This window comes from Phocoena sinus, chromosome 1, assembly GCF_008692025.1.
Source record: "Phocoena sinus isolate mPhoSin1 chromosome 1, mPhoSin1.pri, whole genome shotgun sequence".
Taxonomy (NCBI): domain Eukaryota; kingdom Metazoa; phylum Chordata; class Mammalia; order Artiodactyla; family Phocoenidae; genus Phocoena; species Phocoena sinus.
In genome coordinates, this window is record NC_045763.1 from 4,201,184 (window position 1) to 4,214,542 (window position 13,359).

The 13,359-nt window shown below is 45.0% G+C and overlaps 1 protein-coding gene across 1 annotated transcript in view; it reads right to left on the reverse strand.

The window, feature by feature from the left end:
* The window catches only part of NPHP4 (nephrocystin 4), a 146,708-nt gene that overhangs the window by 63,282 nt on the left and 70,067 nt on the right, over positions 1-13,359 (reverse strand). The window contains 1 exon segment of the mRNA XM_032627689.1: positions 7,248-7,430. Coding sequence (XP_032483580.1) covers positions 7,248-7,430 — 183 coding nt within the window.

Sequence of the window (13,359 nt, forward strand, 5' to 3'; positions counted from 1 at the left end):
GTATGAATCCTCCAACTTTATCGTTCTTTCCAAAATTGTTTTGACTCTAATTCCTTTGCTTTTCTGTATAAACTTTAGAATATATATATATTTTGTATATATATATATACAAAAAAATCATGTAAGGATTTTGATTGAAATTGCATTAGACCCATAGGTCAATTGGGGGAGAATTTATATCTTTACTATGTTGAAACAGTCTTCCAATCCATAAAGATGTCTCTCCACTTATTTAGGTCTTCTTTGCCTCAGCCTTTGTAAATAATGCTGTTTTTTAGATTTTGCTTTCCAACTGTTGTTAATGTAAAGACATGTGATTGATTTTTCTATCTTGACCTCCTGTTGTATCCTGCATTCTCCCTAAACTTGTTTATTCTAGGAGCTTTTGGTAAATCCCTTGAGATTTTCCACACAGAAAATCATGTTGTCTGCAAATAAGATTTGTTCCTTCCTTTCCAATCTGTATGGCTTTTAAATTTTGTTTTCTTGCTTTATTGCACTGGCTAGAACTTCCAGTACAATGTTGAATAAGATGTTGAATACTATGTATGGGCATCCTTCACTTGCTCCTGATCTACGGGGAAAAGAATTCAATCTTTCACCATTACGTGTGATGCTAACTAAAGGATTTTTGTAGATATTCTTATCAAGCTGAGGAAGTTCCTCTTTATTCCTGTTTGCTCAGTTTTTGTCATAAATGGACGTTGAATTTTGTCAAATGCTTCTTCTGCATCAATTGTTATGATCATACGTTTTTCCTTCTTTAGGCTGTGACTATGATGAATTACATATTTTTGACTTTCAAATAGAAAATAGCCTTGCATTCCTGAGATAACCCCCAACTTGGTCATGGTGTATTATTCTTTTTCCATATTGTTGGATCCAACTTGCTAATATTTTGTTGAGTATTTTGCGTCTAAGTTCATGAGGCTTATGTATCCATAGTTTTCTTTTCTTGTACTGCCTTTTTCTGGTTTTGATATCAGAGTAATGCAGGCCTTGTTACACGAACTAGGAATTGCTCCTATCTATCCTACTTTCTGGAAGAGAATGTATAAAATCAGTGTTATTTTTCCTTAAAGGAAATAATGTTTAGGACAATTTACAGTGAATAGGCCTGGATAGTTCTTTTTCAAAAGTTTTTTAACCATGAGCTCATTTTCTATAAAGTTATAGGACTACTCAGATTATCTAGTTCACCTTGGGTAAGTTTTGATAGTTTGTTGTTTAAGGCAAACTGATCCATCTCATCTAAATTTTCAAGCTTATGGGCATAGAGTTGTTCATAGTATTCCCCTAATATCCTTTTTATACGTGTGTGGTCTGTAGTGGTATCCCTTCTTTCATTCCTATTATTAGTAATTTGTGTCCTCTCTTTTCTTTACTCTTTCAGTCTTGTTAAAGGTTTGTCAATTTTATTGAGCTTTTTAAAGAATCCGTTTTTTATTTCACTGGCTTTCTCTAGTTTTTTTCCTCTACTGTTTTTGTTTTCAGTTTTATTAGTTTCTGCTCTTATCTTTATTATTGACTTTCTTCTGCCTTGCTTTAGGTTTATTTTCTTCTTCTTTTTCTAGTTTCTAAAAGTGGAAGATTAGATTATTGATTTGAGACTTTTCTCTGTTGTTATATAAGCACTTAACGCTATAAATTTCCATGTAAGCACACTTTAGCTGCACCTTACGAAATCTGATATGTTGTATTTTCATTTTTGTTCAGTTCAAAATATCTTCTATATTTTCTTGAGGCTTCCTCTCTGACTTATGGATTATTTAGAAGTGTATGAATTTCCTAGTGTTTCTAATTTTTTATGTTACCTTTGTTATTGGTTTCTAGTTTAATTCCATTATGATCACAGAATATACCTTGTGTCATTTCAGTTCTTTTAAAATTAAAGCTAGTCTTATGATCCAGGATATGGTCTATCTTGGTGAATGTTCCATGTGCACTTGAAAAGAATGTGTATCCTGCTGCTGTTGGGTGGAGCGTTCCATAAAGGTCATTTAGATCCAGATGCTTAATGATATTGTTCAGTTCTCTATGTTGGTGATTTTCTATCTACATGTTTATAGTTTACTCCAAGAGGAGTGTTGAAATATCCAACTACAACTGTTAATTTGTCTATTTCTTCTTTCTGCACTATAAATTTTTTGCATTTTGAAGCTCTATGTTAGATGCATACACTTCTAGTATTGTATGTCTTCTTGGTGAATTGACTCTTTTATCATATGTAACATCCCTCTTAACTTCTAGCAATTTCTTTTGCTCCAAAGTCTACTTTGTCTGGTATTAATAGAGCTACTCCAGTTATCTTTTGAATAGCGTTTGCACAGAATGCTTTGCCATCCTCTTACTTTTGACCTACTACATCGTTGTATTTGAACTGAGCTCCTGGTAAACAGCATACAGTTGGACCTTGAGTTTTTATGCCACCTGACCACTTCTGTCTTGAAGTTGGCGTGTTCAGACTATTTATATGTCATGTGATTATTGGTGTGTCTGGATTCAGAACTATCATTTTACTATGATTTGTTCCCTCTGTTTTTCATTCCTGTTTCCCCTTTCTTGCCTTATTTTGAATTATTCCATTTTATCTATCTATTGGGTTTCTCACTGTCTCTTTGTATCCTATTTTTAGCGACTGCTCTAGGCTTTACAATGTAAATATTTAACTTTTCACAATCTACTCAAAATCTATATTTTATTACCGCGAGTGGAATGTAGAAAGCTTATCACCCTACAGGTCTCTTTACCTGCCCCCTTTGTATTATAGCTGTCTTACCTATTATACCTTAAGAATCCTATCAGACACTGCTATACTTTTCGCTTCAACCATCAAACATATTTTAAAGAACTCAAAAGGAGGAGAATACTATATTATAGTTATCATTTTTGATGCTCTTCCTTCATTCCTGATGTACCAAGTTTTCATCTGGTATCATTTCTCTTCTGTCTGAAGAAATTCCTTTAGCAATTCTCTTAGAGCATGTCTCCTGCCAATGAATTCTCTTAGTTTTAGTTCATCTGAGAATGTCTTCATTTCACCTTCGTTCCTGCAGGACTTTTGCTGGAATAGAATTCTGAGTTCTGGGGTCTTTCTGCTACTGCTTTTAAAATGTTGCTCCATTTCTTTCTGGCCCCCATGAGTTCTGCTAAGGAACCCACAGATATTCAAATTATTGTCTCTGTGTAAGTAATGCATCATTTTTCTATGGCTGTTTTCAAGGCTTTGTCTTTATTTTTTAGCAGTTTGATTATGATATGTCTGGTTGTGGATTTCTTTGCACTTATCTCTGGGTTCACTGAACCTCTTCAATCCGTAGGTTTAAGTCTTTTGCCAAATTAGAGGAGTTTTCAGCCACTGTGTCTTCAAATGTTTTTTCTGCACAGAACCCTTTCTCTTCTACTGGGACCCTGACGACACAGGTGTTAGCCTTTGTGTTCCTGCCCCACACGTCCCTGAGGCTTTGTCCACTGTCTTCCAATCACTTTTCTCTCTGTGGTTCAGACTGGATAACTTCTATTGATTTCCCTTCAAGTTCACTGACTTTCTTCTGTCATCTCCATCCTGCTATTGAGTCCACCTAGCGAATACTTTACTTTGGCAATTTTATTTTTCAGTTCTAAAATTTCCATTTGCTTCTTCTTTATCTGCCATCTCTTTGCTGAGACTTTCTATCTTTCCCTTTGTTTCAAAAGTGTTCGCTCTGATTTACTGGAGCATTTTGATAATGCCTGCTTTAAAGGCTCTGTCTGATAATTCCAACATTTGCGTCACCTCAGTATTGCTGTCTGTTGAGTGTCTCTCCCTTACCAGTGGAGATTTTCCTGGTTCTTTGTCAATTAAGCTTAGATTGTATCATGGACATTCTGAATGCCACATTATAAGATCCTGAGTCTCGTTTAAATCCTATGGAGAACGCTGGTATTTTTGTTTAGTCAGGAATCCACCCAGTTGGGTTCAAGCCCCAGTTTCCAACCAGCCTCTCACGGGTGGTGGTTTCAACACCAGCTCCATTTACAAAGCCTGTGCAGTGATACTCAGGCCTCTCCTGCATGTGGTCCACCCAGTGGGCAACCCCACCCACAGTCCAGTTCTCAAAGCCTGCGATATGCTGTTTGGGGTCAGATTCAGGCACGTGAAGCTGGGAGTTAGCTCAGCATTTCTTAAACAACTTTATGGGGTACTTTCCAAGCTCCTCCCTCTCCAGATCCCCCTAGTTCTTTCCAGTTTCCTGGGGCTCCCCTTCCAATCCTCTGGCCAGACCCCACTGTGCTGCACACCTCTGACAACAGTACCTGAATGCAAGGCCAAGCAGTGGGGTACAGAGTGGGGTTGTTTTTTAAGTGCAGGAGTGTATAAAAGAGCTAAAGATCCCATCTATCATTACTGTAAGACAATATACAATTTCTAAAATTGATATACTAAGAAATAACAGTAGAAACATAATATTTAGAAAACAAAGTAAATACCATATGTCACAGCTAAGAGTTGAAAGCGGCTGCCTCTGGAGATATTAATTTTTTTTAAGACAATTATTTGCTCAAGGAAAGAATACAGGAGTTGTTTAAGAAGGAAAATATAATCATAATACACTACTTACCTTCACAGTAAATAATCATAATAACATAAACTGCAAAATTTACTTAGTAAAAAATTATAGGATGTGTATAGCATGTATTTTTTTTCTTTAACATCTGCCACTCCTACTCAACTGTAAGTTCCATGGGATTAGAGATATTTTTCCCGGAGCAGATACAGGTGTTCAATAAAAAGTCATTGAATGAACAAATAAGATAAAGATCTGACGGGTGCACAGGCAGAGACCAGGCTTACCTAGGTTTCCACGCCTCTGACTGCGTAGATGCTGGCACTGCTACATGAGATGAGAAATACAGGAAGAAGCAGAGCAGCACTTTTAGAGAGCAGGAGAGTGGATCAAGTCTGTGACCAGCAGTAGTTTATTATTTTAGCTAATTATATCTGTTTAGAGTAGTGGTCCTCAACTGGGGGCGATTTTGCCCCCAGAAGAACACATTCAGCTATGTCTGCAGACATTTAGGCTGTCATAACTGGGGGGATGCTACTGGCATCTAGTGGGAAGAGGCCAGGGATGCTGCTTGACACCTTCCAGTGCCCGGGACAGACCCACAGCAAAGAATTGCCTGGCCCCAAACGCTAATAGTACTGAGGTTGAGAAACCCTCATTAGAAGTGATATTCCTCATGAAAAATGATGGTATTTAATATATTTGTGTCCTTAAGACAGTCAAACCTTCACAACACTTATGCTCCAATATAGTTTACACACTTAAAAAGCGAAGGAAATGTAGTGGCATGAGAAGGCTAAAATTAAACAGAATAAGGATTTATTCACATACATACATGCACAGAGAGAGAGAGAGAATGAGAATGAGAGAACGGCAGTGGCTTCAGGATTTCTAACGGCAATTTTATAATAAGGGTTCAAACCAGACCATGTGGGAGTGCAGCAAAATGGGACCCCATAATCAGGGACATAATAAGAAAAGCTGCACCATCAGCTGCTCCCTTATTCAGGTTCCCAAAGCATAATCCAAACCATAAATAATAACACGGAAGATAACGTTTGTCACTAGACTCAGCACACGGATGACACACTGATATAACAGGTCTGGTCCTTTACCTAAGAAAAATTAGACAATTGAGGCCTAAAAGCCTCCTGTTTGTGCTGCTGAGACTGGACGGGTATATTTCAGGAATGTCAGCAGAAGAATCAAACAACACACCCAGGCAAAAACGCTGTCACAACCCATTAGTAGTGTCAGGAAGGACTTGGGACACCAGCCAGAGCAGTGGTGTCACACGGTGTCTGTGGCCCCCAGGTCTCCGCTCCCCACCCCGCAGGGCCGCCAACAGGCCAGTGGAGGCCAGGGGATAAGACCCACACACACACGCTTCCGCTGGCCCTGCCCCACTTTTATTTGCTTTCTATGCTGGGGATCAGAGAAAGCTTCATTTCAAAATGGATTTTTTTTTTAAGTCCTGCTGTGGTCCCACCCCTCCAGACACAGCTGGAGAGAGTTGAGGTCCAGTGGGTGTGAGCGACAAGCCACAAAGACCAGCCAGGACAGTGCCCACCGCCCGGCTCCCATCCCAGCCTTGTGCACACGAGACACAGCCCCCAGTGCACCAAACGTTTCAAGAGGGCCTTTTTATTAAGGGAACCCTCCTACACTGTTGGTGGGAATGTAAGTTGGTGCAGCCACTGTGGAAAACAGTAGAGAGGTTCCTCAGAAAACTAAAAATAAAATTACCACATGATCCAGCAATCCCACTCCTGGGCATATATCTGGAGAAAACTCTAATTCAAAAAGATACATGCATCCCAATGTTCACAGCAGCACTATTCACAATAGCCAAGACAGGGAAGCAAACTGTCCGTGGACAGACGAATGGATAAAGAAGATGTGGTACATACATACAATGGAATACTACTCAGCCATAGAAAAGAACAAAATAATGCCTTTTACAGCAACACGGATGGACCTAGAGAGATTATCATACTAAGCAGAGTAAGTCAGAAAGAGAAAGACAAATACCGTACGATATCACTTATACGTGGAATCCTAAATATGACGCAAATGGACCTATCTATGAAACAGAAACAGAATCAGGGACATAGAAAATGGACTGGTGGTTGCCAAGGGGGAGGGGGTTGGGGGGGCGAGTTTGGGATTAGCAGATGCAAACTGGTGTATTTAGAATGGATAAACAACAAGGTCCTACTGTACGGCACAGGGAACTATATTCAATACCCTGTGATAAACCATAATGGAAAAGAATATGAAAAAATGTACGTATATATATGTTAACTGGGCCACTTTGCTGTACAGCAGTAATCAACACAACACTGTAATTCAACAAAAAAATAAATTTAAAAATAAAAAGAGGGCTTTTTAAAAAGCACAGAAGTGGATCTCATGGCACCATGTATACAAATAAGGGTCACAGGCCCTGCAGGTCACCTTGAGAGACTGATACATGACCGGGAACATTACAAGACCCCAGATAAAACCGGCCTCGGTGAGTCCACAGCCGACTATGACTCAGAAACCACACTTATTTTTTAAGGGCACAGCCTTGACATGAAAAAACAGAGCTCATGAAACATCAGCAAACGTATTTGTCAGCTTCTGATTTTGAAAATGCAGGAACTTGCTAGAAGCTCGTAGAAAATAATCATACTTACGGAGCCTCTAACAATTTACCTCTTCGGAGCTCATGCTGGCTGGGGGTACCTTATAGACCAGACAGTGCGAGGGGTTGGGCTGGATCCCACCCTGTAGAGGTAACGTCACCCGCCCGGAGCTGGCTTCCAGCACGGGGGTCCAGACAGCCCAGCGCACCATGTGCATACACGCCAGGTTCGACAAGGAGGTGACCGAAGCTGCCTGGAATGGAAACAAAGCACATTGGTCATGAGTCATTACCAAGCCCACTTGGGTGGGGGAAATCAACAGTGCTTTCCCGGTAAAATTTCACTAGAGAGCAGTGTAGCAAGGCAGGGGGTCATCACAAAAGAAAGAACTGCCACAGGAAGAGGACACGACATCACATCAGTGGCTCAAAGAGAGCAGGGAAGCCAGCCTCCGGTTCTGGGACCCCCCCCCCCCAACTAACCAGGACCCGCTTGAAGACCAACACCATCTTTATGACTCCTCCTCTTCCTGTAGGATCTTCCTGCAGGTTTTCAGACACTCTGTGCCTTACCAACATCTACCCAAATCCATGAATAAAACACCAGGAATGGCACTCTGTGTTAGTGATGAGACACTTTGTAAAATGATGAAGAAAACACGTGGATATTGGGAGACTGGGATTGACATATACACACTACTATGTATAAAATAGATAACTAAGGGACTTCCCTGGTGGTGCAGTGGTTAAGAATCCACCTGCCAAAGCAGGGGACACGGGTTCGAGCCCTGGTCCGGGAAGATCTCACATGCCGCGGAGCAACTAAGCCCTTGTGCCACAACTACTGAGCCTGCGCTCTAGAGCCCGCGAGCCACAACTACTGAGCCCACGAGCCTAGAGCCCGTGCTCCGCAATGAAGAGTAGCCCCCGCTCGCCGCAACTAGAGAAAGCCTGCGCGCAGCAATGAAGACCCAATGCGGGGCCAAAAATAAATAAATAAATAAAATGAAAAAAATAATAATAAAAAAATAAAATAGATAACTAATGAGAACCTAATGTGTAGCACAGGGAACTCTACTCAATGATCTGTGGTGACCTAAATGGGAAGGAAATCCAAAAAGGAGGGGAGATATGTATACCTAGAGCTGATTCACTTTGCTGTACAGCAGAAACTAACACAACATTGTAAAGCAGCTATACGCCAATAAAAATTAATTTAAAAAAAAAGAATACACGTGGATATTCAATTTAGGGTTATTAGCACACAGTTTCTCTCCCAAAGTTTCAGCTCCTAATGGTATGTTCTATCTATGTAACTTACGTGTAATTAGGAAATCAGTCAGGCTGAATGTTACATGCTGTTCCTTCTTTCACTGTCTCTATCGTTGGCCAGATGCAAGGGAAGAGGACCCTAGGACACCCCAGAATTAGCCTCCACGTTCAAACAAAGCCATTTTCACAAATACGGCTTCAGGGCTTGATTCAGTAGTGTTTTAAAGAAACCACTTTCATCCGCTTATTCAAAAAGCAGCAAGAGGGACTTCCGTGGTGGTCACGTGGTTAAGACTTCACCTTCCAATGCAGGGGGTACAGGTTCGATCCCTGGTTGGGGAGCTAAGATCCCACATGGCTCATGGCCAAAAAAACAAAACATAAAACAGAAGCAATATTGTAGCAAAATTCAATAAAGACTTTAAAAATGGTCCAAAAAAAGCAGCAAGAATAAAGCAGAACTCGGAGTGGGCCGTGGTCGGGTCCTAAAATTCCTGCTCGGCTGGGCAACAAGACTTGTGATCCACCCCATTATGGCAGCTTCAGAGACAACGGCTCTGCCCCAGGCCCTGAATGGCAGATTCTGCAGGCTCCCTGGCACATCAGCTCCCCCAGGAAGGCCATTTCGCAGCCAGAGGACATGGGGCACTTGGCGACACCAGGTGAGACTGGAGCCCAGGAACAGCGCTTTCCACCCCAAGAGCCCAGCGACACTTACCGCAGTCAGACTGACAGCCGGGACTCGCGGGGCAGCAGCCACGCCCGCCTCTGCCCCACAATTCCCAGCCTCGGTGGTAATGCTGCGGAGAAGCCACCCAAAGGCGGCACGTGTAAAACGCAACGTGGCCACAGCATCTCCCTTCCTGGGAGGACGAGCGCAAAGGCCTGCGTGGTTCCTCAGTGTCGCCCGGCAGCCGAGGGAGCCGATGGCCCTCCGTCCCTCTTGACCACCGGCTGCACGCACTAACCCAGCCGCCCCCAAACTCAGGCCGTGGTCACAGGGAGGCTGACAGCCTGCAAGGAGGGGGCCTCGGACTCTCGGAAGGAATGGAAGCCCAAGCCTGCCTGTGATGGTGCAGAGCATGGTCCCAAAGGAAAGATGATGCCAACGGGGACCCTCTGACCCGAGCTGTGTCTGGGGCCACGGAGGCAGGGAAGGCTCCAGCGGTGTGCCCGGGGCTCCCCACGGACCCTGCTTATGTGGCTGGACACGGGTGAGCTGTGTGCCACTGTCACAGCCAGGACTTGACTGCACTCAGGTAAAGGGCAGATCGTCACACACACACACACAAAAGGACGCTGGCTGGAATCCAGCACAGGCGACTTGATGGCCAACTGGCTCAAACCACAGCAGAGGCTGCGCACGAGGGGACCCCAATACAGAACAGGAAGCGTGCATTTCATCCAAGTCAGTCTTCCCAGACTGTTCCAGATGATATCCCATCCCGTTATATCCTTTATATCCGTGTGGGGGAACACCCAGAATCAGTGTCTGGTTGTGAATTAATCTCTCTTTCCTGAGGCCCCCTCGTAACTGGACCTCACACCACCCACTTCAGCTTATTCTGATCCTTTACTGGAGCCAAACTTCAGACCATGGGTAGGATACTTCATACCACCACATGAGCAAGGATTTGGGTCCCTGTCAACTCAATGAGAAAAAAAAAATAACCCACATCCTGGAAGTACAAGCAAAGAATCGGCCGAGTTAAGAATCCTAAGAGTCTGATTCTGTGCCATAACTTTCCATGTCTGTCAAATACAAGGACGGCGGTCTGCCCTTCCCATCCCGTTAGCCACTGACAGGATAAAACGGTACTGAACAACTACAGTGTATCAGGGAAAAGTTGATATAAGTCTATTGTTTTTAAAAAATAAATTATAGGGCTTCCCTGGTGGCGCAGTGGTTGAGAGTCTGCCTGCCGATGCAGGGGACACGGGTTCGTGCCCCGGTCCGGGAAGATCCCACATGCCGCGGAGCGGCTGGGCCCGTGAGCCATGGCCGCTGAGCCTGCGCGTCCGGAGCCTGCGCTCCGCAACGGGAGAGGCCACAGCAGTGAGAGGCCCGCGTACCGCAAAAATAAATAAATAAATAATAAATGTATCAGCAAAACTGGCCACTAAAAAAACTATAAGGATTCAATACTACGTAGACTATGTTTGCAAACAGCCGTCTCCCAAAAAATTCGTAAGTTTATTACAGGATCCAAATGAAAACAAAAAACGTGCCCCCATTTTCATGCTATCTGTGCAACCCCTTCTGGCTTAACCTTTCAAATGCGGTGACTGATCCCCAGCTTCCGGTTTCACACACCTTTTGATTTTCTCGTCCTCAGTCTGCACGGCACTCTTCTGTGTAAGGCAGCTGTCAGTTACACAAACACCCACTTCTCACACTTTAACAGCCCAGGAACAAAACCTAGAAGAGGCAGGAAGGATCCTCCCCGAGCCTCCAGAAGGAGCAAGGCCCTCCCAACGCCTTGATTTTGGCCCAGCAGATTCTGGATCCAGAACTGACTGGGAGAGAATAAATGTCTGTTGTTTTAAGCCAAGTAGTTTGTGACAATTTGTTCAGGCCGCCCCAGGAGGAATCCCCTCCGTCTCTGTCCTCAGACCAACTCAGAAATCCCTTCGAGGCAGGTAAAACTTCAGGTTATTTCACGAGGTTGATTTTCCTTTAGATCTTCAGTGAGACCTAATTCCTCCTGCCGGGGCCCCCTGTCACCCACTGAGCCCCCTCCATGCTAACTCTGGTCACCGCAGCCCGACGCCCAGAAGCACACTGCAGAGGTGACAGGGAACCCATGGGGCGGGGGGAGGTCCCCTGGCCCTGAGGCCACCTCCCGAGACAGAGCTGGGCCCGAGGGCCAGACCCTGGATGGGGGCAGCCACGCTGGGGCCCCTGGTGAGCACAAATGAGAAAAGCAAACTGTTGTGGCAGAACGTGTCCAAATGTCCCCGACAGCACGCCCATCACAGAGGCTGTGGTGACCGGGAGTCACAGAGAGAGATTTAGGAAGCACGGGACAGATGGAGGAACGGGCAGAAGGCGGCCCGGCCTGGGCCAGGCACAGGTCTCTTCTGGGGTGTCCATGTGACCCTCTGCACCGTCCGCGAATGTTGACCACGGAGGGAGGGCCAAGGCCCACCCCAGCGGCACAGACCAAGGAGCGTTCACGCGCCTACGAGCCGGGCCGGTCCACATTGGCAGCCGGCGGCTCTGAGGTCTCAGAGCTGGGCCACAGGCAACGCACAAGGGTACGATGACTTGTTTCCCGCATCCTCCTGAGAGGACACTGGGTGCCTGGCCACTGAGGTGAACCTCGCGAGGCCCGAGAGCCTGAAACACGCCCAAGGGGAAGAGTCAGGAGAGAAACAGGCGTCCAGAGCCAGAATCTCCCCCCCTCCTTCCCGCCAAGGAACACAAGGCACCCCGGACCACCGGGCAAAGCAAAGGCTCACAAACCACATACCGTCAGCCCGAAGCCATTCCCTCCAGAAGTGGATCGATTACACGCCCAAAGCTTTTCCAACTCAGACGTACAGAGAACGCGGCAGCTGCTGCAGACTGATTTCCTCCGCACACATTCAGGGTGGAAAAGGAAACCTAACGACGCGTAAAGTCGCTTAAGCTGCCCGCACACGACACCGCGTATGCAGAGTCATCTAAAAGCACAGCAATCATTTGGCAGGCGATATTTTCATTTCATTCTACAGAGTACAGTAATTATTTTTAAACATACACATGAGCAATGAAAAACAACAAGGGTATGGTTTTAAGAAAGCTGTAAACCTAGAATTACTCTTCGTACTGGCTAAAGGGCTCATAACACTCTGGTCCTCTTTGCAAAAAAGGTATCAACTCAACGAGAGCTGAGAGAAGCAATAGGGAATCCGTCCTGAGTTTGGGGCCGTGGCTGGTGAGGTGGACAGGCGTGCAGCCTCTCGTCCTTCGGAGTCTGCAGCCCAGCAGCCAGAGCACGGGCACTCCAGGGACTTTGTACCCGCTTCCTCTGGAGAACCGGCCCCTTGCCGGGGTCCGCTTCCCTCCTCGCATCTCCCACTGGGTCCTACAGAGCCCTTGACGTTGGGGCTCAGGCTTGGTAGCCTGGCATCCCTTCCTGCAGGCACCTCTGCTCCACGGGGCCGTGACCCCAGTGCAGGTCAACAGGGAACTCCACGGCCTGGAATAACGACTACTACAGAGAAGGGATGCACTGAGGCCAGCCCTAGCCTTTCTATGAGGGGTTCCTAGTGGGGTCTCAGGAGAAGGCGGCTCGCTTGCATTTGGAGTCACCACCCGGGGAAGAAGTAAGCCTGAAGCTGTCTGCTGCCACCCCTACCCCAACCCCCAGGGCACCATGAAATCCTGAGCACGGCGGGAGAGAAGCCGGCAACAGAGAAACACGCAGCGCAGGCGAGGGAACGCAGGGGAGAGGGACGGAGGGGAACAGCCTCCATGCCAGCCAGGCTGAGGCCGTGCGGAGGATGCAAGACCTGAAAGAAAAAGTCAGCCAGCTGGACTTGAAACCAAGAAACAGCATTACCACTGGGGACAGGTGGTAAAGAGGACATGGGATCTCTCTGCTTATTTCTTACAACAGCATGTGAATCTGTAATGACGTCAAAATAAAGTGTAATTTAAAAAACAGTGAGGTACATGACAAAAGCTATATAAAGTGCTGGTAAAAAAAAAAAAAAAAAACTGTCCACAAAAAAAGAAGGTCCAGAACACATGAAAGAGAAAATCCCACTTACAAGAGCAGCACAAAAATTAAATATCTGTGAATAAACTTAGTAAGAACTGTTCAACTGTTTAAAATCTACATTGTAAACCTATATTTAAAATCACTCCCCAAAGACACAAAAACAGAAGTGGACCAACAGAAAGACTTCCCTTCTTCCTGGTTA